Source organism: Hetaerina americana, unplaced genomic scaffold (assembly GCF_022747635.1).
Source record: "Hetaerina americana unplaced genomic scaffold, ioHetAmer1.1.p SCAF_9, whole genome shotgun sequence".
Lineage (NCBI taxonomy): Eukaryota > Metazoa > Arthropoda > Insecta > Odonata > Calopterygidae > Hetaerina > Hetaerina americana.
This window is the reverse complement of record NW_027287538.1, coordinates 79,158,332-79,182,592: the sequence shown is the minus strand read 5'-3', so window position 1 is coordinate 79,182,592 and position 24,261 is coordinate 79,158,332. Positions and strand designations below refer to the sequence as shown.

The following is a 24,261-nucleotide window of genomic DNA, read 5'->3' as shown; positions in this document are numbered from 1 at the left end:
CCGCAGTGATGGCAACATTAATTTGCCCACGTTATGCTCCTCAGGCTAAGTTGGATTTCATTATTATTTATGACTTCTAAGTAACATAAATTAAATGATAGTAAAGTTGACTTGATAATGGCTTCGCAACACACGTCAAAATATTAAAATAGTTAAGGCACATGATTTCTCAAACAAACCTTAATTATGGCGGCAGAGACTGCGGGTACAACTTTTGAAAGAAACCAGTACGCACTGACAACAATTGTTTAAGAATGCCGCTCTGAATTGGTGACCCGCCAGAGGATCACCAATTCGAAGCCATTGGTAGTACTTACCGCGTTGGCCGCGTGAGCAGAAAAGATCGCGATCACCACGACGCCTAGTACTGTTCTCCTGAAACAGAGAAAAAGAAAATAAATAATAATAATGACCGTGCATAACACGGGTTAGGTAATAATGTACGCGTGACGCTGGCAACGCTCCACTCGTCGGAAAACGATGGGACGAGGAAGGTGACGTCACCGCACATGCAAGACATGCGCTGCGCCAAGAATGAGTCATTCGTTTCCTTAAAAAAAAGCGACATTCGCTTGATTAAGTCCATCGCCACAGCGCTTGCTTTGCATCACGTGGCACAAGGATCTCCCGCGCAAAAAATAAATAAATCCCCGCGAGGAAAGGCAAAAACCAGGGAAGGATTTCATCAAAATGAAGTCGAGGAGAGGGAAGAGAATCTCCACTTGCGTCTTCCTATTCCCCTCACCCCACAGGACCTCCATCCTCCATAAACTTCGCTTCGGCGTTGATTTTCACACGAACCATGTGCAAACACTCCCGCACAAACATTTTTTCCCCACAATTCGTCCCCCAGCGGCATTTATTTTCGATCTGCTTCCGAGAAAGAGCATGGAAAATTCTCAAGCGACAAGAGCCCTCAATTCTCCGCTCTCGCTGCCTCTCCAGTGGGGCGACAACCCTCCCTACTCTCCACCACAACGCCACCGCTTGCAGATGGGAAACACGAGTCCTTGCAGTCGTTCCCTTCGGCGCGGCATTCCCCAAGACTCATGGCCTTCGTTTTTTCCTTCCATCTCTTGAGTTCCAGCTCCAGCCCGGAAATAACGACGAGGAACCCGTAAATTCTCCCGCCCGGGTCGATTCGTCCTGGAATCTCACGAGAAAATGGCAGAGGAATAGTAAAGGGATCCCTCTAATTTCCACTTCAAGTCGCACACCCCCCACCAACCAGAGGGTAGCCTAGCTGGAATGCGTGATTATTGATAACAAAAGAGTTATTTAGCGCGAAATGACACAGATTAGAATAGGGGTGGAAGATGAGAACTGAGATAAAGCAAAGTCAGGAATTTTAAACCCCAAGCGCTTTCCTTGAACGAACATTTAAGAACTGCTGCGATTAGCACTTCCTACCTTTTTAATCGTCGGGTGCGATTGACCCCAAATTGTATCATGTAATGTCAGTCGCGCGTAAGTGTAATCCATCGCTATCTCGCCAGAAATGGTGCTCAAAGTCGAGAATACAGCCTTAAAACCTTGACAGACTTTTAAGTAGGGTTCAGAGCACAAGAGTTTAAGTTCGACAGGTCCGGAATTATGATGACCCCACACTAATTAGATCACCAAGATAAGATAATGGAGACAGACACCAGCACAGAGAGAAAGAAATATTTGTTCTTTCCTCGGCCAATCAGGAATCATAATATTAAGAAATCAAAGTCACCATAGAAATATTAAATACAATTAATTTACAATTCAGGGCAAGATTAAACGCTCTGTAGATGCATGGTCTATTCTTAGGTGCATGTGTATGTCTACTGCTAGCACATGTATTTGCATGAGTGTAAGTTAATATCGGTTTTTCATGAATATATATATATATATATATATATATATATATATATATATATATATATATATATATATATATATATATATATATACACTTCCGTGCGGTTGTGTAGTGACATTCTTAAGTATATTTTTCATGTGATTACATTCTGTTTTATGGCGGGTTTCCTAACATCCCCCGCCTTTACTGCGGCTCGAGGGGTATTAATGTAGGCGTAGAAATAAAGGTTACCGATTTTTAGCGGACAGGTTTTTTCGGGGCAAGATCATCTGGATCATGCAATCCACAGACTCCTCATTTATAGATCGCCTGGTGAAGTCGAGACCTGGCCGATTGTACTCCATATCTTCGAAGAGATACGTGAATTGGAGAAATATCTTCACTGGATAATGCACATTGCTTTCTCCCTTTCCGAGTCTATAATCCTGGGAACACGCCCAGTTTGTTAAAACCACTCCCGGGATAAGTATGCTTGAACGTGCGAGAGTTTGCACTTAATTCTTAAGCTTGAACTTTCAGCTTTTCATCGGCGAGATTCCCATCTTCCTACGCCAAATGCAATATGACATGCTTCGTCGTGCCCTCGGCTCGCACGCTTAGAAGCGGCGACACTGGACGCTCACCTGCCAGCGTCGCAGAACATCTTCTACCCTATTTGAGGCCAATAAAGGACCTGCGGTAGAATGTAGGTGGCTTTCAAGTATTCTCTTTGAACACGTGTCGTATCGCGAAGCTAGGAAGCCTAGCATGTAGAGCCCTTGACTGTCGAACGGAGGTCCCGGGTTCAAATCTCGACCGTCAATGTACGCAGTAAATATTAATTCTCAGATGAGACTTTTTGCAGACGACTGTATTATCTACAGGAAAGTCGAAAATGATAGAGACCGCGACATACTTCAAAGGGACATTAATAAAATGGCGGATTGGGTAACAACTAATGGGATGGATATTAATGTTAGCAAATGCAAATCCATCACTTTTAGTAACAAGGTGAATGGATACAATAGGGAATATAAATTCTCAGGAAATGCTATTCCTAGAAGTGATAGCTGCAAATACATAGGCCTATATTTAACCAGGGATTTAGGGTGAGGGCTAAACGTGGAGTACATTTTTAAGACAGCTTACAGACCTCTTCATTGGGCGATGATAAGCCTCAAAGGGAGCGTTAGAGCAAATAAGGAAAAGGCGTATCAGACCCTAGTAAGACCAATTTTAGAGTACGCATCTTTTGTATGGGACCCTCATGAAGAAGGTCATATTAAAAAACTGGAAAAGGCTGCCCGATATGTACTGGGGAAGCATAGGATGATGGAGAGTGTGTCTGACATGCTAAAAACGCTGGGCTGGGAACCTCTACAATGCAGAAGGAAAGTAAGCAGACTTTGTGGAATGTTCCGCATTCTGAAGGGGGAGAAAGCTTGGGCAGATCTTAGGAAAGAGGCGGGGAACCCAAATTTTATAGGCAGAAATGACGAACAATTTAAGGTAAAATGCCAGGCACAAAGAACGAATAAAAAAAAATTCTTTTCTAAATAAAATAATTGTTGATTGGGACACCTTACCTGCAAAAATATTCGAGCCCTTTCCTAACAGAGTGCATACTTTTAAGAAAAGATGTAAGGAATATATGCAATAATTTGACTGATGTGTGGTGTATTATATTATATGTAACAGCTAATTTTTTTATTTTTTTTTCTTGCTGATTGATTGATATAAATGAGATGGGGATTCTCTTGCTTTGTGAAAGAGATTTGTGTTTTGAAGTTTCCTTTAAGTGAACTTTTGTTTTACTGACTTATTTTACCTTTGTGATTATTTGGGACTTGGGTGCCATCTGGCACTGTCTATCAGCACATGTGGATTTTTAATGAAAATAATTCAGAGTAGACACAAGACTGTAATAATCATAGCGATGCGATTTTAGCAAGAGTATGCGGCGAGTCCATGGGATCCTCATGAAGTAGGCTTAATTTTGGATCTAGATCGAGTGTAACGTAAAGCATCTAGGTCTGTGAAAAGTTATTATGGACAAAGTGGCAGTGTTACCACGACACTATTTGAAGAATTAGGATGGGAGCCACTAGATGACCGTAGGGTTAATAAAGGTAGGTTAAATTTACTACGTAAATTTGAGGCAGGTTATTTATTTGAGGACTTCAAAGATATATTGCAGGCCCCCACTTATTATATCAGATCAGATCACCAACGTAAAATCTGGGAGATATAGAGTATAACCGATAAATATAAAACGTCGTTTTTTCCTCGTGCCATTGGAGATCAAAATGGAATGGCCCCGGGCGCGAAGAAGGCGATTAAAATTGACAGTGCATATATATTGTCGATAGCCCGCATATATTTTTCAAATAGACGCATATTTTTAATACTCCTACCCCATGATTTAACTATAAGTGTGCTGTTATTTGATATTCTTGAAATAACTTTTAATTCAGTACATGATCAACCGGATATTTGTGTAGAGGTTTTGATTGGGACCGTGCATGCCTGGCTACTGACCTTACGCCCCTCGCCACACTCCCTTGCGGGGCATTATGTAGAAATAGATGCAGATTTTATGAATTAACCAAAATGTGCAGTAAGACTCAATGAAAAATTCTCCCGCATCCTAGGAACCTATAGCTTGTTTATATCACCTAATATATGAACCCTACCATCGACTTTCGAAGAATATCCCTCGGGTTCATTACCTCGGGTGATGGTGGGAGATGCCATAAAGTTCTGGGAAAACTTAATGGACTTTTTTGAGTTGGAATTCTGTGATTTATGCAGTAACGATAGTTAACGTCAAGTTATGGAGGAGATATTTTTTATTAGCGTACGCACCATGAGATATCCAGACAACTACAGAGAGAAAGCAATCTTTCAAAAAATCATAAAACGTCACATAAATTTGCATAAATTTTAGGTGCGTTCCACAGATACATTGATGTGCGTTATGACTCATTTGTGAATATACATCCAACGCATAATTGTGCGAAAAAAGGGTTATAAAATAGAGTTTGCAACCTTCCTTGCACATCATGATATGAATGACGAGCGCGCGCATTGATACCGTCTCAACAGCAGCAGGACAGAAGACGCAGGAGAAGAAGACCCAACTAGTTAGAATAAGAACTTGGAATGCCAGGGCAATTTTGTGGACAGGAAAATTAGAGAATATTAGGCGAGAGATGGAAAGAGGAAATATAGATTATTTAGGTTTATACGAGGTAAGATGGAAGGTTAGGTGGGATTACTGTAGTGATAATTATAGAATGATATACAGCGCTGGGGACGAGAGCCAACGAGGGGTTGCCATAATATTGAATAAAAACATTTGATAGTGATGGGGGATTGAAATGCGACGGTAGGCGAAGGAAGAGATGGTGATGAGGTGGGGGACTACGGTTTAGGCACGAGGAATGACCGTGGAAAGTAAGCAACTGAGTTCTGCAGGAGATAGGGGTTAGTCTTCACCAACACTTGGTTTAGACACCACAAAAGGCGCAGGTATACATGAAGTATGCAAGGTGACTCAGAAAGTTATCAGTTTTATTACATTCTGGTTAGGCACAGGTTTAGGAACAGTGTGATCAATTCGCACAGCTTCCCGCGAGCAGATACTGACTCTGATCACAATTTGTTCCTAATCCAGTGTAGCGTCCGTTTCAAAAAGATAAGGCAGAGGCGGTGGGTAAAGAAATAGAATGTAGAAGCATCGACTAGAATGAAATGGAAGGAGTACCAGCAGGCAGTAGAGAAAATCATTTATGAGGGTAAAGAGCCGAGTACTATCGCACAGAAATTGGAATACACAAAATAAAAGATATAGAAAGCAGGAAATGAAACTATAGAAACCGTTAATTAGAAAAATACAAGGAAACCACGAATCACGGAAGATATTATTACAAAGATGGATGAGAGAAGAACATGGGAGGATGTAAACACAGAGTTAGGCAAAATGAGGTACAAAGAGTTGAACAATAAATTGAGGCAGGCAACAAATGACGCCAAAGAATCATGGTGGAAGACGCAGTGCGAGGATATGGAAAGTTTGCAGAGGAAGGCTGAAGTTGGTGCGATGTACAGCAAAGTTTAATCTTTATCGGGAAGTAAGAAAGGAAGATCTATGCTAACAGTTAAAGATAAGGTAGGTAAGATAAACGTGGACACAGAAAAGATCCAAGAAAGATGGAAGGAATATATAGAACAACTGTATGTTAAAGAACTTAGGCCAATAAGGTTATACATAGAAAGAGAACATGACGTAGAGGAGGATAGCTTAGGTATATGAATACTCGACAATGAGATAGAATGGACACTAAGGGAGATGAAATCAAATAAGACCGTTGGGGTAGAAAACATTCCTGCCAAACTACTGAAAGGAAAATGTGGTAGGAAGAGACTATATGGAGTGATTCGTAGCATCTATGGGAAAGGAATCTGGCCGGAAGACTTTGTGAGATCAGTGTTGGCTCCTATTCCGAAAAAGATAATGGCTACGTCATGTGAGAACTACGGAGCAATAAGTTGGATTTTTGGAGAGTAGGGCAAATGATTATTTAGGGGATGACCAGTTTGGGTTTAGGAGAGGGAGAGGTACGCGTGATGCCATTGCAGTAATGAGATTATTAATCGAGAGGAATATAGAATACAACCATGAGGTATTTGCCTGTTTCGTAGATTTCGAAAAAGCGTTTGATAGAGTGCATTGAGAAAAACTAATGAGCTTTTGAAGAAAATAGGAATAAATTGGAGGGAAAGGAGGCTAATCCGCAACCTGTACATGACTCAGACTGCTCAGGTGCGAGTGGGGAACGGGGAGTCCGGATGGGCAGTGTTAGGAAGAAGTGTAAGGCAGGGTTGCCCATTATCTCCGTTGCTGTTCAACCTGTATGTACCAGGAAAAGTGGATGAAGGGGGTATTGACTGGCAGTGGGATGTTGATAGAGGGGAGAATGTTAGGCAAACGAGGAAAGGGGAGGAACAGGATAGGGATGTTGGACGGGATGAAGGGAGGAAGAAAGTACTCAGATGGAGAGGGACCTGATATAGGGTAGGATGCTGGATTTTGTGTTTTGTTAGGAGTCACGAAATATTTATTTGGTAGCTGTGTCCATCCAACACCTACCTTAACCGGTTGATTACTTCATTATAATAATTTTTTCATCTCTCTTGGAGATTCATGAGTTTGGTCATTTAGTTTCTCTATCACTACGGTCATCTACGCTCAAATACCTCCAGAGTAGAGCCTTCAAAGTGTTTATGTTTCTCGAAGTAGCGGAAAATGTGGTCGCTCAAGAGGATTATTAATCAAGCAAGAATATTTTTTGAAACCCATTAATCTTCATGAAGAGTGCGATCTTTAACTTCCATTTCATAACCGAGCATAAGATATTACAAGATAGAGATGATCCGATAATTAAGCATGACAGAATAATTATGAAAAGTTTTTTTTAGCGCGAGCGAAAATAAATGTTTTTAATCCCGGTTGTGAATTGACAGAATGTTGAGTGATGCGATAGAAATTGAGGGGTGGGGAATCAGATATATGGATGACAGAAGTAAAAGTTTCCTCAAGATTTAGCGGATAAATATAAGTCATTGGGTAGAGAACATATGCAGATACGATGGATAGATGGTGCTGTTGAAAGTATTCCAGCAATATTAAGACACCACGGCGAAATTTGATCTATCCTTGAAGTTAAAGCGGCTACCTTTGTTTTATCTAGCCTAGAAATTTTTCTCACTCTATTCACGATAATATTTGAGAGTGGTAGAGGGTTAATGTTCTAACGAGTCCGTTCCACAATTTGCCCCTATTTGACTCAATTAAAATCTGAAGGAAAGGAGGCGAGCACGGAAGTGATGGGAGGAAATGATTCTCGAGAGAGGGCATTCAGCGGCTTATTGGCCCGTCCGGGGAGAGTGGGCGGTGGTTGGATGATAGTGACCCCCCTCGCCCCGGGGGGTTTGAGAGAAGGGATTTTACGGGGCCCAGCCCCTCGCTTTAGCACCTGTTGTGAAGAGGCCGCCGCCTCCTGACCCTCCCCTTCGTCTCGGAGGGCGTGCAGCGAGGCGGCGGGCGGGAGATCAGCCCGGCTTTGCAGCCTCGGGGACCGAACCAGCCCCCCACCCCCTCCAGGGTCCTCACGACCAGCAGCAGGGGCGAGGGCGGCCCTTAACTATGTACAACTAGCAACCCTTCTCCCGCCGCCCTCCCCGCGAGTTGAGGGGGTGGAGAACCGGTTTCCAGGGCGAATGCCTGTGTGAGCACTCAACAGATCGGGCGGGTGGGATGGGGGTTAATCCCTCTGGGGAGGGTCCGGTGGATTCCACGCACGGAGCCGAGAAGGGATGGTGGTCCGCCGCGGCACGTCTTCCCGAGAGTGGCCTTCTCTCGATAATAAGATCCACCCGAGCCCGATTACTTACGCATTCGGGGAAATGAAATAGCCCGCAGACGGTCACCCCCGGACCACCCCCTCAGCCGCCGCTCCAACCCCCCTCCTCCACCAGAGGGTGCCCGGCAATCGCGACCGACGCCGCCGCCGCTCTCGGAAATAGCGCCGGCGTGCAAGAAACGGACGGAATGTGTGTTACGTTGGTCGTCGAGAGCCCCCGTTCTTGCTTTCTGCCAATCCCCACCCTCAAGGCGGCGCCAAGTACGAGAGGACATCGCTAACTTTTAATTAATACTGATAAAATTACTGGAGATAGAAGCTTTATTTTCATTTGCTTTTCTTTAGACTTCCCTGCATAGTCTACCATTTAGAGTTATACATTTTCATTCAATGCATTTTTTGACCTTTCGAAGGCCATCATTGTAGAACTCATGGCAGATTTCATCGAAAACCATTGTTCCACCTCTTGAATGACGTCATTTCTGTCGTCAAATCTGCGATCCCGCTATAGTTTTCGGAGTTCTTGGAATTGGAAAAGTCGTTTGGGGCGAGATCGGGAAAATACGGAGGATGCAGCAAATTTCCAAAGCCACATCGCTTTGATAGCCGATCTCACCGTGTTTGCATCTGAAAAGGAGTGCGCAGTATTTGTGGAAACCCATGTGTTAACACCTTATTACATGTGCAGTTAGTTATTCGTGCATGATTTTCCACGCACTGCCACTGTAATTAATATCAGCCTCATTCATTCATGATCGTTTGGATGGTTGCTCTTCGGTCTAATGCGCACGTGGGATGAAGTCCTCTTCACTTTCTTCACTGCGGCAGCATCGTCCGTGAGTAATGGTCAACGTACACTTCTTGGATCGTCTGTGGACATGGACATGTGGCCAGTTTGAGAATTCCTAGAAAATAGACAAACAGCATTCTACAGTTCATATTTATTGCCGACCATGGTTTCGCCACTGCGTCATCATCACGTGAACGAAACTATAGTCGCCAATAAATAACAATTGCGGAATTGCTGTCTCTATTTTCTATAAAGAGTATTTGAGGCATTCCACTGAGTAACGGCGAAAACAGTGTCATACGTTGGAAATTCTTTTTTCACCTCACAACTGTATCGTATGATGGGCTATCATTTCCATAAACGGCCATCATTATTGGATAAATGAAAACCTCCAATAGCCATAAACAGTTTACCTTTCAAAACAAAATTCAAATGAAATTATTTGGCTAACGCCACAAGTCAAAGGGTAAATGGTGAATAAGAAAAGGGAAAAGAAAGGTCGTCATTATGTCATAGATCTGCCGGGCACCGTAACCTTCCAAATGAAGGAAAGGAATCACACTGCGAACATATCTATCTTCTCCATACTGCGAGTTGCTTCATTCTATGGCTTACGGAAATTAATAAAATCTTCAATGATAGGCGTCATTTGCATCATTATGCATACAAAAATCAATTATCGCGCAGGATAAATTGTATCTTGATATCTCGGTTATTTCTAAATATTAGTAACTTGAAAGCGATACCCCCTCGTTTGCATTAGGGCCTGCCATGTCATTTCTATTTTCCTCTCCTCGAGCGCTCAATCCGCAAGACTGTTCTGCGTTATAATTCTTCCAGTTGGTTTTCTATTTACTAGCCTTCTTTTCGATTTTGGAAAATTGATGAAGTTAGGATCTTTCGTTGCATATTATATCTCGTCGCTTCTTGCTTACATCTTCCTTCGGACTTCTTTTCCTCTCTCATTTCCTATACAACTGTATCAATCGAGACCTCGTACGACGTTTTGGTCTTGACAGCCTGGTTCTTCTTCTTCCGCTCCAGATGAAATTACTCCTGACTTCTTCATTGGTTATTTTCTCTTTCCAAGTCACCTTGAGCACTTTCCGAGCAATGGGGTTCCGTCTCCTCTTCTACTCCGTTCCTATCTTCCAGGTTACACATTCACTTAGGACAACTCTCCACACACATTTGCTCAAGTCTCTTCTTTTGCACAAACTGAAGCTCTCTGTAGTGAACAATTGTTTCCAATTTTTAAATGTTACGATTTGCTTGGCTCGTAGTACTTATTACTTCTGTTTTACTTCTCCCATCTTTAGGAAATCTGCTTCCAAATTAAGTGAATTCATTGATCTTCTCTCTAATATTTTTTAATTTATTATTATTTTTTACTTTTGCATTTACTCGACTGCAACAAACCGTTATTTTCGTGTTAGTTTTAGAAATAGTCCTTGGAAACTTTGACAAGACGTCCCAGGTATCCAAATATTATCTCACTTAGTTACTTTAGTTAAATATCGCGAGGACGGGCAAATGCGCAACTTTCCCGAGTTGATTTCGAAGGCAGGACCCACCGGTGTGTATCCTGGGCCGATTTTCGTGTGGGAAGAGGACTTATTTTACTCAAATCCGCCTACCATTTCATAGAGGGAGGGAAAAGCTCGGAGAATGTTCACCGGACCGATTTGACTTTTAGATATTGGAATGAACAAGCTCGTTTCTACGTTTACCGAAATTATCATAATCATTAATACCACAAAAAATCAAATTTGTTCGAAAATACAACGGGGACACAGTGTAAATTTCACTCAGAAAATTTTAATTGCACGTCCTAGGTTTTGACAAATTATGTTGTCTTAACCCGAATATGTCATAATTAGTCCAAGAACAAGTGAGAGGCAAATAAAATTTCAATTGTGAAATTAGGTGCTCTTCCTTCTCGACAGTCATAAGGAATCATAGTAGGAATCAGGACAGTAAGAAATCGAGGTCATGACAGAACAAGTGAAGACATTACAAGTGAGGACGAGATTACTCGCTGCGTAGGCATAAGGTGTGATCTTCGGTGCATTCGCTTGTGTATATTAGTTTAATGGGTATGTATTTGCATATGAGAGGGTTAAAATGAGTTTTTTATTGATATATTCGTCTGTGTGGGGGTGAATTAGCATGCTTTTGTTTGTTTTTCATGTGATTGCACTCTATTTTACGAGTGGTGTCCTAACATCCCCCGCCACACGCCTTTGCGGGGTATTGAGTAAATGTAGATGTAATCGGTAACTTATACTGCGTGTATTCACATTGGTAATCGTGTTTAAAACGGTGTATTTCCGTCAACATCATAAAATTGAGGAACATTGCCACACAACTTCCTCATTCATTCCGGTTTTCAAAAAATCAACTGCAATGACTATAAGGAACCGGGAAGATTCCCGCACAACTACTGCGGATGTCTGAGCTGGAACAAAGATAATAAAATTCTAATCATGACGTGGTGAATTAAAATTTTAAAAATATTGTCGCCGTGAGAAGTTGCACGTTAAATAATCATTGATCGACATTGGTGCACAACATTGATAATAAAATTGGTGCTAAGATGGAAAAGTTCATATCCGTCAATTTGACAGTAAGTACTTCTCATTCAGGAGTATCAATATCAACAAGGCTGGCAAGTCCACTTCTCTCTTCCTGAGAGTCGAATAGTTAGTTCTTGGAGGCGGACGGCAAGTGAATTTCCTGCCTTGCCAACCTGGCCTCCAATAGATTAAGAAAGCTAATCAACAACAAATAGTGAAAACTTGGAACTCTGGAAACCCTTATCGAAAGAAATGAACATAACTATTGCTAGAGGATGTGATTCAGGCTCCCGACAGATCGGAGAGAAAATGTATAGGTCAATTTTCAAAGATATTAAAGTAATCCATGTTTAAGTATAACGTGGCATTTGCGCCAATCGCAACTTTTAGTGACCTGAATTACTATTTATTGGAAAGATTAAAGCGAGGAAATTTCCGTGGACTAAAAGTGAAATGAACTTGAATGTTCGTGGCAATGATCAGTAGTTTCACAATTCACTGCTACTAATTGTTCGCCCATAGCATCTACATCAACATGACATCACATTTAAAATGCGAAGGTTGGACTGAAAGCATGTTACAAGTAAAAGGGAAGAATGTTTGCCCCCATAAAATATATGTTCCTTTATTATATCATTAGTCGCCTCAGTAATCATTCCCAGCGCCATATATTCATAATTAATTTCATATAAGTTGCAATGGCCCAAATAAAGGTGGAAAATGATGTTATATTCGATAATTGTAAATGACAACACTTATAAGTTCCTAATGTCAATCGAATTACCGTCACTTTCATTCCTTCATGGGTTAAATGGAAGAAGGGACCATTTGGTCTCAATTTCGCCCAAATAAAGACCACTATCTATCTATCTATCTTCTCAATTATTTCCGAAAGGGTTCGTTGGGAAGGGAAGAAGAAGAGACGAAGGAGGTGGACATATTTTTCGGAATTGCGAAAGACCCGGCCATCAGTTTTCTGCAGAGCATTGAAGGAACTGCATTATCCATCTACACCCTGCATGCCACCGGGAAGGTGTGTGGCAGGGGGTGTGCCCACTCCAGGCGTGCGCAGCCAACGAACTGACAAAGTCACGATTCATGCATCACACAAAACTAGAGTAATAAACGCATTTGTAAGCGTACATGTGTGTGTATAGGCATGCACAAGCACGAATGGAAGCGTGCATATTCACGTACACACACATGCAGGCATACATGCGGACTTATGTTTATCTAACGATGATTCTATTTCACCCCCTAGTGCTTCGAGTACAGTCTTTGTTTTCGGAAAAAAACGGTATTTTAAACCTATCCGTCCTACGGTCTCTCCACATTATTTCAAATCGTCATAATTTTTGAATAGATCACTTAAGCTGTTTATTATATCTGAAGTTACGCTTCAAGTTGCTCCCTCCTGGTTGAATTCAATATCCGGTGGTGATGGTCACCATGTAAACGAATGCGAATCGCCGGGGAGGGGAAGTAGCCATTGGGCGGCAAATCACTGAAGTTCTGATTTTTCAGGACGGCACGTTACCCGACGGAAGCAGCTTAAAAGAGCACTGATTTGTCGAATGCATTCCTCCGAGATGTGCCGAAGACTTAAAAAAGAAGACAGAAACCTGAGAACCATAGCGAACGAAGATTGCAATCTTTCCAAATGACGCGGGAAATAATGGAAGACGTGGTTATCATGTGAGTGGTTCTACAGTGATCCAATCTACTCGCAACCGATATAACTAAGGTTTTGAAAGAAACGAAATGGATGTAGACTTGAAGAGATGCTGTTGGAAATACGACGATCGGGAATCAAAACTAATGAGCAAAATGGCGACAGCAGACGTATTTTCCAAATTTTGCCTGCGTTGTCCCTTTTATCCGCCAGGAAAATTAAGCAATTTGAAGGGATTATGGAGCGTTACAAAAGGGAACATGATTCATTCATTGATTCATTTGCCATCAGACAATTGCTGAATTCGGATGATTCAAGAACGAGTATTATGGCACTTTGGCACTTGGTGCTCGGGGATTACAAAAAGGAAAAATATTTACAGAGACGATGCGGTTGTTCGATGGATGCGGGTGATGAATGTTGCTCGGAATGGAGGCAATTGAAGTTGACCGTGGCGGGGGGAGTGAAATTCTGTGGATGCTCGTGGGGGAGGGGGAGAGCGGACCGAGAGGGGATTGGCGGGAGGGAGACTGGCACGAGAGGGTCGAACACTCCGACCGTCGAGCGTGATTGATGAGACTTCTCCAACCTAAGAAGCAGTGGAGGAGGACACTTATGAATCGCTGCGCTGCATGCCGCGATTCGATTCACATAAGAACGCTACTCTCCGATTTAGAGTTTACTCCTCCGTCTCTTTTTTAAGGCCTCGGTCCTAATTATTGAGGATTACCTTCTGCTACACATGAATCCGATTGCCATGCTCCTTGCCTCGACACTTCACAGTTTATTTATTTTACAATAAAACTCCATGTTCCATTATTCACAAAAACGATGCAAGAGATAAACTCTTGCATCGTTTTTGTGAAAAATACTATGGCGTGGTTTAATGGATCCGACATGAGAATACAAGCATGATTGACCATCGATGCCCAGTTAATAGCGTCGAGGGGTAATAATGGATCGGCATGGACGCGCCCCTGAGTGGTAATAAAATGCGTTCAGCCATTAAAAATTTAGTGAACTCGCTGCAAGCTGAGGTTTATTGCGTTGTGAAAATCAACTGCTTGTCAAGTGCTTTGGCAACCTACTACCACCTCCTCTCCATCGCAATGATAGGTTAAGATGAAAGAGCTTGATTATATCGGGGTTTCCAGGCAATCCGAGACCCTTCGACCAATGACCAAAAGACCTATCTGGTGGGCAACCACGTTGCAATTGTGTTTTGCGCATCTGATTGGTTACAAATGTAAACTTTGAATCATTGATGACATTTTAAGCGGTGAGACAGGGACAGTGAAATAAAGGGCGAGCCCCTTGAAATTATCTCCTTTACCCTTCGTCCAGTTTGAGAATTTTCGGTCGTTCATGTCTCCACATTTGATGATGCTTCACATAAATGTTGATTTCAGGGTCATCGTTTAAATTCATTCATTCATCTCTCGCAAACTCTTATTAGGGACGGGAGGGACAATTGGTTTAGTTACTCCAACAGTGCACAACTCTAATGAAGGCGAAAATCTAACAGATTTCCCAAACTCTTGAGTAATAACAATAATATGAAGTCAATAATAGCAGTTATCCTGAACTGAATTATTTCAACATTGGAAATTGGTATTATTCTGTTATCATAACTTTATTAGCGATTTCAAAATAATTCAGATTTTATTCTGAGTCATGAAGAAAACAAAAAGGGGTTGGTTCTGACTATATGATCAACGAAACAGAGATAAATACTTCTATCTCTTAAAGATTTTGCCAAGCATGTTCAACCTCGCATTGCGCCAAATAAAGATGAATGAACAGGGTAATACATTTTTAAAATATATCGTATCATTGCTTTTTTGCCGAAGATAATGAATTACTCCTTGTGAGATAAACACATTTTGATTCCTTGTTAATCGCGAATTATGTTTCCGTCCACCGTGCATTTAGTTTTTAGAGAAATAATTTCATTAAATGAGCAATTAGATTGACAACACTTTTCGCAATGCCAAATACGTAGTAGTATCAATTTGAAATAGTTTTTTCATGATTTCGAAATAGGGACTATATTCTAAAGTATCTTAGCCTTTATAAAGCGAATCTCTTTGCAGAATCTCTTTGCAAGAAGCAATGATGTAGTTTATGCATGTGTTTCAGGTGCATATGTGCTAATTTCACATAAGGAATTACTTCGAATCCATAATGGACGATAAAGAAGCTCTGTGGTGATTACATATTTGTGTGTGTTATCAATATAATCATCTCGAAGAATGCAATTAAATACATTTTGCTGTGACTCGTAAATGAATAAAAGGTAAAGATACCTGTAAGACCTAAAAGTTCCGAAATATCGCCATTCGTACTCATACTATACCCCTGAGAAGTTTAATCTCAGCGCCGCGTCAAAAAGTTAAAAAGGTTTATGCATAAATTTATGCCCCACTTTGGGTATAGTTTTGCATTAATATGTAGATTTTGCATGTAGTTTTGTTCTCTTTTACGTGTGGTGGCCTATCACCCTCCGCCACGCGCCCTTGCGGTGGCTTGCGGGGTAAAATGTAGATGTAGATGAGAAAAACTGGAAATTCCTTTCCGTATATTTTTTGGTGTATCGCGTTTTATTCCCTTACACCAAATGCGTTTTGGACCAGGGCATGGAAAACAAATGCCTCTACAACAATCGGCCGCGATGTGCAGGATGCAGAGGATGGCTTCCAGTGGAGATCGCCGAATTCGTCATTAATTTTTCTCTCTAAAGGATAAGGACGTATCTTAGAGAGTGCGCTCGGCGCGAGTTCGACTGATGCTTTGATTACCTTTGCCGAGAAGGCCCTGCAGTGAACACCACGATGCTCCCACCCCCTCCGATCTAAACGTGGAAGGAATAGGAGCAGGGGAAGGAGGAGGTCGAACCGAAGAGGCGTCTGTCTGCCAGCATCTGAATTTCCTTCCCTTCCTGTCATTCTTCCGAGCACGAGGCCCACGACACAAAGGAGAACTGGAGGGCCATCGAGGGGAGAGGATTGCTATGCAAGTACTACGTACACTATTGAGATATTGGAGAGACATATGGGCAGGGACTTCGACAGATATGTGGGCTGCTGGGGGGAGGTAATGTTCATGAGCCCCACCTCAACGTCGGAACAAGTTCTCTCCATGGGCAAAAGAATGCCCACACTGCGCCTCCGTGAGGAATTGCACGAAAGGATGTTTACCAATGGGGTATATGTCACTTTTAGCGAAGGGAAATTTCCAATCCGAATGAACTGACTCCGTGCCAGAAACGTCAAGTTTTATGTAATTATATCAACCCACACCTACGTGACACCCTGCGAATTTCCACGAAGGCTTAGAGTTAAGGGTTTTGCGACACCATATGTGAGTCGTCTATAATAGGATAGGACCGCACTAGTACTAGGTTTTGAGATGATATTTGCTGGCGTTCTTATCCTAGGTTATTTTTTTGTGATCGCAAAGTATACAAAAATAAATAATACTTTAACCTGTCGATCCTGGAGTCTATTTCTCTAATTTATCCCAATTACATAACCAATACGGATTAAGGTCCTCACGATTCCTCCGGTGGCAAATTTTAATTCGGAAGTTGGCAAATTACGCTAATGTTTTTCCAATTTGGTAAGAGAAGATTCTGATAAATGAAGAAATTAAAATGTCATTGACTTTCATCTTAACATCTCATTGCAAAATAGCGATAAAAATATACACGTATGTACGTATATATACGTATGTATATGTACGTATTCCAGCACAGAATTTTATTTCAGCAGACAAATAGATACAATAGTCTGACCGTTCAACCGTACATGAAAACGCCTTCTCGAGATTTTGAGAGGCACGTACCAATCAGGTTATCAGAAGGAAGAAGGACAGAGTCGCAGAATCGCACAGATCACCTATTGAGTTGAACAGCAACGAATTTCAGAATAAATCTTCATGCATAGGATATCGCATGCAGCGATCGGCATCAAAGCGTGCCGAATGGCATCTACGACGGAAGAGAAGACAAGGAGAAGGATCCATGGTTCAAAAGTCAAAAACCAAACACAAAGAGCTCGCATATGAAAGGATAACCCTCCCGCACTCAAGGGTTATCCTTTAAATACGTCATGCTTTTTCATGACAAAAAAATGAAGGAGGGAGGGGTGGGTGGGATTGATTGATGGCGGAAGGGAGGAATGGGAATGAGCGGAGGCCACATTCCTTTGATAAGACCGCCCACGTCCGTGGACGAGCAAAAAAACAACTTGTTGACGAAATCCACGAAGTCTGAGGCATTCAATCGAATCGCCAGTGGAGTCGCACTGTTTTTGGGTCGTAGCGAAAAATAACTACGCAATTTGGAGAGTATCCTCGGGGGAAAAAATTGGAAATGCAAAGATACTGACCGCATTTGGCGAGATAGGAATCCGCCCGCAACGAAATTCGAAGCAGATGGATACAGTTAGCCATGAAAAACCAAACCAACTTGTCACGACGCGTTAATGTCGCCCCCTTGTGCCAATCCAGACATCCAGTCAACTCTCTAAACAGCTTGTAGCGTTAAAGTCGTTGCGGTGGAGCTGTAATTGAATCCTTGAATTACTGAAATGTGAAGAAATTGAAATGACGTCTCGAAAGTTTACCGTTGACGAAGTCGGAAAACAAATCTGTGAAGAGAAGCACCCGAGGAGTGTCGCGCATTCAAGGCAGTGCAAAATACTCGGAAAAATGTGTCCGCCGCGGAAACAACATTGGGCAAGGTTTTGTGGTAAATAAAACTTAAAAGTTATTTCCTGGTCACAAAGGTTCTTGAAACAAAATAAATAAATGTAAACTTCCCGGACAAAAATACAATGATAGCGAAATATGAGAATGTCAATCACATCTCAAAATCAATGAAACATTCCTTGTTGTTCTTCTATGTCCACGTGAGTGGTCTCTTAACTCCTAGATATAGTTTCAATCCGCAAACCATAAACTAAAGCATAAAAAGAGGCGCGATGGGCGCAAAAAGGCACGCAGTGCGCAGACGCCAAGTCTTGAACGGTGTGCATGACAAAATCCAAGCAATATGCCAGGTCACGAATGGAAGCACTAGGCACACTCACCAGGCCAATGGCCCTCCACCATTTCAATCACTCCCCTTCTTAGACCCCATGTGTGTGATATCCATCCACATCCATCTTCATCCACCCAGCGATCCACCAAAAATATGTGTGGCAGGGGTTTCGAGTACCAGTTGGAATGCGTGAGGGATGAAGGAGAGGAAGTGTATTTGAATGGTTAGGAAAAGGGATAAACCTTCACTAATGAAACCCGAAAAGAAACTCTAATTCATATGCGTGCCATTGGAAGACTTGGTCCCAAACAAGTGCAGATTTCACCCACTGTGAAAGTTCTTTTGCGAGCGAAAAAGGAGAAAATTGAAATGGAACGCGGCCACTTATACAACAGACCTTCACCATAGTAAGACGGGCTATGCAGAACTGGGAAGTAATGGCGTAAAATTCAATAAATTAAAAGTTGCCACAGAGTGAATCACAATTTATCCATCACTCAAAATCCTAGAAATATTCCTAGCGCGTTTTTGTCTCTTCAGGAAAGATTTCATTTAGGATATACGGAAGAGACATTGTTTTCAAGGTAGACACGTCGAATTCCTGAAGAAATAGTAGCTGTTTTTTAAACTTTAAATCTGATGCATTGGTTTAACTCCGTTAAAAGTTTCTGTCGCGGCATTTCGCACAGTCTCTTGGCTCTATGATGCCATTAGTTCCGGAGAAGTGCCAGGAAAGCTCTTAGTCCTGCACTTCAATTCAACCTCAATGGCCGGCACGGGACGAGAACGCGCAACCTTGGGGTCGGATGACGATCGCAATGCACGCCGGCAGGACTAACAGGGCCGGCGGGTCGGTCGGAGTGTGTGTAGCGCCGAGGTCCCGGCGGCATCTTTAGGGACGCGTTGGCAACATGTGGACGGGGAGGATTTGAGAAAATGAGAGAGAGAGAGGGCGGCGGGAGATGGGAGGCTAGTCTCCCTAAGACCCTCCGCGCGCACGCATTCAACCCTCCCATTAGACTCGAACCATCCACTTGGACTGGCACTCGGTGCAGCAATTCTGTGATTTCATCGCGGCAGTCCATGGGACGAAAACTTTTAAAATCATCCGGATAATAAGAGATGCCTAAATGGCCGAAAAGCAGAGCCAACATAGTCAATGGACAAAAGAAATAGAAAAGGGTCAAGGGGTTATCCTTGGGAAACATCAGATGTTGCTACAAAGACGGAGGGTTGTGAGTTATTGATTTTTACGATTTTCGTTATCTCGGAGAGGTGACTTCTTAACCAGGATAAAAGGCGTCCATGCCCATACCATAGGCCTCTAATTTATCAAGTAATTGGGTTTGAGACATCCTATCAAATGCCTTGGTAATTTGACAACAGATGGTTTTGACCAGGCGGCGTCATTGTATCATTTAGGGAATCAGAGCTGTTTCTCTCCCGATGAAACCTTCTCTTTTATTTGGATACGATTTCTCCCAGTTATATCCATGATAACGATGTCAGCAAATCTATAATTCCGAATAAACAAGATGTCAGCTTTCCGAAACTGTATTTTCTGCACTCGCAAAATGTATTATACAACTGCGAACGCGGCCTCGCTCCCAGCCGCCTACCCACCCACGCCCTGATGATGCTGGCCCGGGGGTGGTCGGTCGGAGGAGGGGCATCACACTTACTACATGCACGTATGTGTCGTGCACGGAGCACGATGCCCCATTCACACGACGAAAAGCAGCACGTCCGCTGAGAAACCCCGAGGGGCAACTGTACATTAGGAGAGTGTAGCCAGTTCAACTGTCGCATATCAAAGACACTCTCCTGAGAAGGCCAGTTCTCATAAGGAAAACCTGACGGAACTAGACATCACTTCAATCCATACCTATCCAGGAAAAGGTTCAGTAAAATATGCTCAGAACAACAAGACTCCCTTCGCTCTACCAAACCCACGAATATCGGAGTCAGGAAGGCATAGGGGAAAAATAACTGGTCCCTAATGACACCAATAGTCTCAGATGCATTAGTCTCGTAATGAATTACAGCTAATTCACAGCAAGAATAATTATAATAATAATTTCCTTCAATCGATGCGATATGATACGAGTTTGAAGGAGAATCAGCTGAGAAATATGGCACACGAAACATTAAAAAAACCCCAAAGGCGGAGAAAATAGGCCAGCTCGCCAGAATCCAATCGAATCGGAAACTGCAGAGAAATGTTAAAAAAATATCCAGCATGCAGTGCTTCAATACTCTGAAGAGGTAAGCGCGGATGCTTATTAACTTCACTGAGAATCTGGTGCTTGTCCTTGTAATTATAGCCATTCAGCGACTAAATGCTGCACATATTTACTGAAGGGCGTTTGAAATCAATTCGGTAATGGGAAGATTGAAGGAATATATATATATATATATATATATATATATATATATATATATATATATATTATTATTATTAGGTAATCTACCGGTTAAGGTAGGTTTTTGGATTGACAAAATTACTAATTAAATATTTTATGACCCCTAGCGAAACACAACATCCTACTCTACATCAGGTCCCTCTTCTTCTCCGAGTACTTTCTTTCTCCCTTCATCCCGTCCAACATCCCTATCCTGTACCATTCCTTTCCTCCTTTTCCCAAGATTCTCCCCTCTATCACACTCTTCAACATCCCACTGGCGGTCAATACCCCCTTCATCCACTTTTCCTGAAGCCATAGGATTTCTCCCAACAAACCCCTATCTTCTCTCACCATACCAAGTACTTCCTCGTCTGTTTTCTTCTCGGTCCATTTCACCTTCTCCACACCCACATTTCAAAAGCCTCCAGTCTACGTCTATCCTCCTGCTTCAATGACCATGTTTCCGCGCCGTACATAGCTACGCTCCATATAAAAGTTTTTACGAGTCTTTTCTTAACATCCTTACTCAACGTCCCTGTCATCAACTCCCTCCTCCTTGTGAAAGCCTCTTTGCCTAGCGCAATTCTTCTCCTTACGTCCTTACTACTTTGACCGTGTTGGTCCAAAACACTACCGAGATACGTAAACTGTTCTACCTGCTTCTTCAAAATGCTCATTAGTTTTTCAGATTGGGTATATATATATAGTATATATACTATATGTATAGTATACCCGTGTGTGGGTCGCGGTAGTCCCGGGGTGGTGACTCCGGGACTGCTGACCGGAGGGGACCGGGTTCGATTCCCGGGCAAGAATCTCTAGGAACCCTCAGCTCCACCCAAGCTATGTGATTTTTTGGGTACCAGATCTTCCTGAGAAACCATAACCGGCACAGGGAAAGGAACTGGCCCCCTACCCTGATGTGTGAATTTCACACGCCTTCGGGCTTAGTACTGGGTGAACTCTACCATCACCTATCAAACCGACCTTTGGATTGACTACTGCGTTTATGGTTTACATACAATATTCAGATCCCGGCCGGGTATATGTTCTATATATAGTATATATACACATACATATATACATATATATACACACATATGTATAGATAGTATATATATGTATAAATAGATCATATATACACATATGTATATATAGATCATATATTCTAAACTTACGTGAAAGAGCACGGATGTGAATAATAATGTATCGTATATGAAGTTAGTAATAGCGGACAAAGACACACAGAAAAGGAAAAGAAATCACTAGTTTTTGAATTTTCGGTGGTCCAAGCCACCTTTCTCATGCATGAGAAGAATACACACACCAAGTACATACACGTATATATATATATATATATATATATATATATATATATATATATATATATATACTCATTCAAACACGAAATCCCGCCAAACGGCGAACAAACACTCATTTATATAGATACATATATAAGGAAAAGGGATAGGAACACACATAAAGGACGAACACAAGAGATATTGAAATGTAATGAAAAATTAACTTCGTAATTCCACACACTTTATTTAATAAACACGACCCAGGTTTCGATGTTGAACGTCATAATCAGGTGGCCCTCATAGAAGCACGCTGGCTGTATATACCTTCTGAAAGTTAATTACTTCATTACATTTCAATATGTTATGCAAATTCCACAAAGTTACCCCTGAGACCACAAATTTTTTTAAGAACACAAGAGAGGTGGGGAAGGCGGAATCCAGCAGATCACGAATTTAAAAATATTTCCTAGACCGGGATTCGTTATCTGCTGGATTCCGCCTTCCCCACCTCTCTTGTGTTCGTCCTTTATGCGTGTTCCTATCCCTTTTCCTTATATATGTTTCTATATAAATGAGTATATATATATATATATATCTATATATATATATATATATATATATATATATATATATATATATATACACATATATATAAATATATATATACATATATATACATATATATATATATATATATATATATATATATATATATATGGATGTATATAGAGAGAGGAACAGAGAGATTGAGGAATGCTATCTTCAAAGCATCGAAGACCATTTGAGTGGACAATCGAATCGTTTCGCGTTCAAAAATCACGTTCCACGAGAAGATAATAATTAGATTTCAGGATACCGTGAATATCAAATACCCCAATGTGTTTCGCACGATCTGCTTTGCTTTTCCTGTACTCGTGGTTACGATGTCGTGAGTTTACGGCGAGTATTTGTTGAGTTTTGTGCGTGCGTCGAGCGCTTCCGTCCCGCCCCTATGATCCGGACACCTCACCCCGCATTCGTTATCGCAGTCTACCATCGGCCGGCGGAGGGGGCGGGAGGCGAGGGCGGGGATGGGGGGGGCGGGCAACAGCCGCCGACGGTGTGGGTCAAAGACCCTCTCCGCCCCCGACCTGTCACTCGCCGGAGGGCACATGGGACCAAAACGGAGCCTCGGGCGCCGAGATTTTCGCGAGCCAGGTCTCTGCCATCGCGTCGGACCTTAACTTCCAGGAGAGAGAAACACATTGGCCAAGCTGCCCGCAAGTAATATTTTGCTAATGCGTTTTCCACGACGACCGGCCCAAATTTAATTGAAAATGCTCGATGTAGTGAGGCAGGTGGGTTTCGGGAAAGGTGGCAAGGACACCGTAAGCCAACTGCGATCCGCACAGGGGAACGTAATTGGGGAAGAGATGGCGACTCTTCGAAGAGGTTGCGAAGGAAAACGAGGCAAGAAATATTCACGGAAGTGAAATCACACATCAGTAGGAAATATATCTCGGCCAATTCTGATGATATAGGCAGAATTAAAATATATTAATATAAATTATATAAATTAAATAAATATGAATATAAATGAATATAAATTATTTCTAATTATGTTCACGGGTCTACCATTAAAGCACAATGTGATAATTCAAAGGTGTTTATTTTCAATCTTTGCCACTTTCGTCACACAGCATCCTTTAGTTAAATTGAGTAGCTTCAGGCGTGATGTGGTGCGTGAAGTTTCTAAGCTTAACTAAAGGAATAACTGATTGAAGCACTTTTCCACTTGATAAAAATTTTTTTATTTTACTAAAAATATTTTACTACAAAAGTAAAAAAAAATTATCAAGTGGAAAAGTGCTTTAATCAGTTATTCCTTTGGTTAAGCTTAGAAACTTAGCTTAGATCTTAGAAACGCTGTCGACTAAAATGGTCACACTAGTACGGGCATTCGAAAAATTGCATTTGGACAAGGACGCTTTTATAAGGATTAAGGGAAGTGATGGGAGGAATTTTGAGTAAGGTTATTAGAAATGACATTGGCAAAAAATTGTGCATGGGGAGTAGTTGGCGCGGAAAAGTGGTCGTTGAGGAAAGACGATAGTCGTAGACTGGAGGCTTTTGAGACACGGGGATGTGGAGGAGGACGGAAAAAGTAAAAGGGAATAAAAAGAAAACGAACGTGAAAGAATTGCAATGCATGTCGGGAAGTGCCCTTATGATCACTGGGTAAAA

General features: G+C 41.9%; 1 protein-coding gene across 1 annotated transcript in view; it reads right to left on the bottom strand.

The window, feature by feature from the left end:
* The window catches only part of Col4a1 (Collagen type IV alpha 1), a 293,149-nt gene that overhangs the window by 228,314 nt on the left and 40,574 nt on the right, over positions 1-24,261 (bottom strand). The window contains exon 2 of the mRNA XM_071597882.1: positions 318-375. Coding sequence (XP_071453983.1) covers positions 318-375 — 58 coding nt within the window. The remainder of the gene's footprint in view (positions 1-317; positions 376-24,261) is intronic.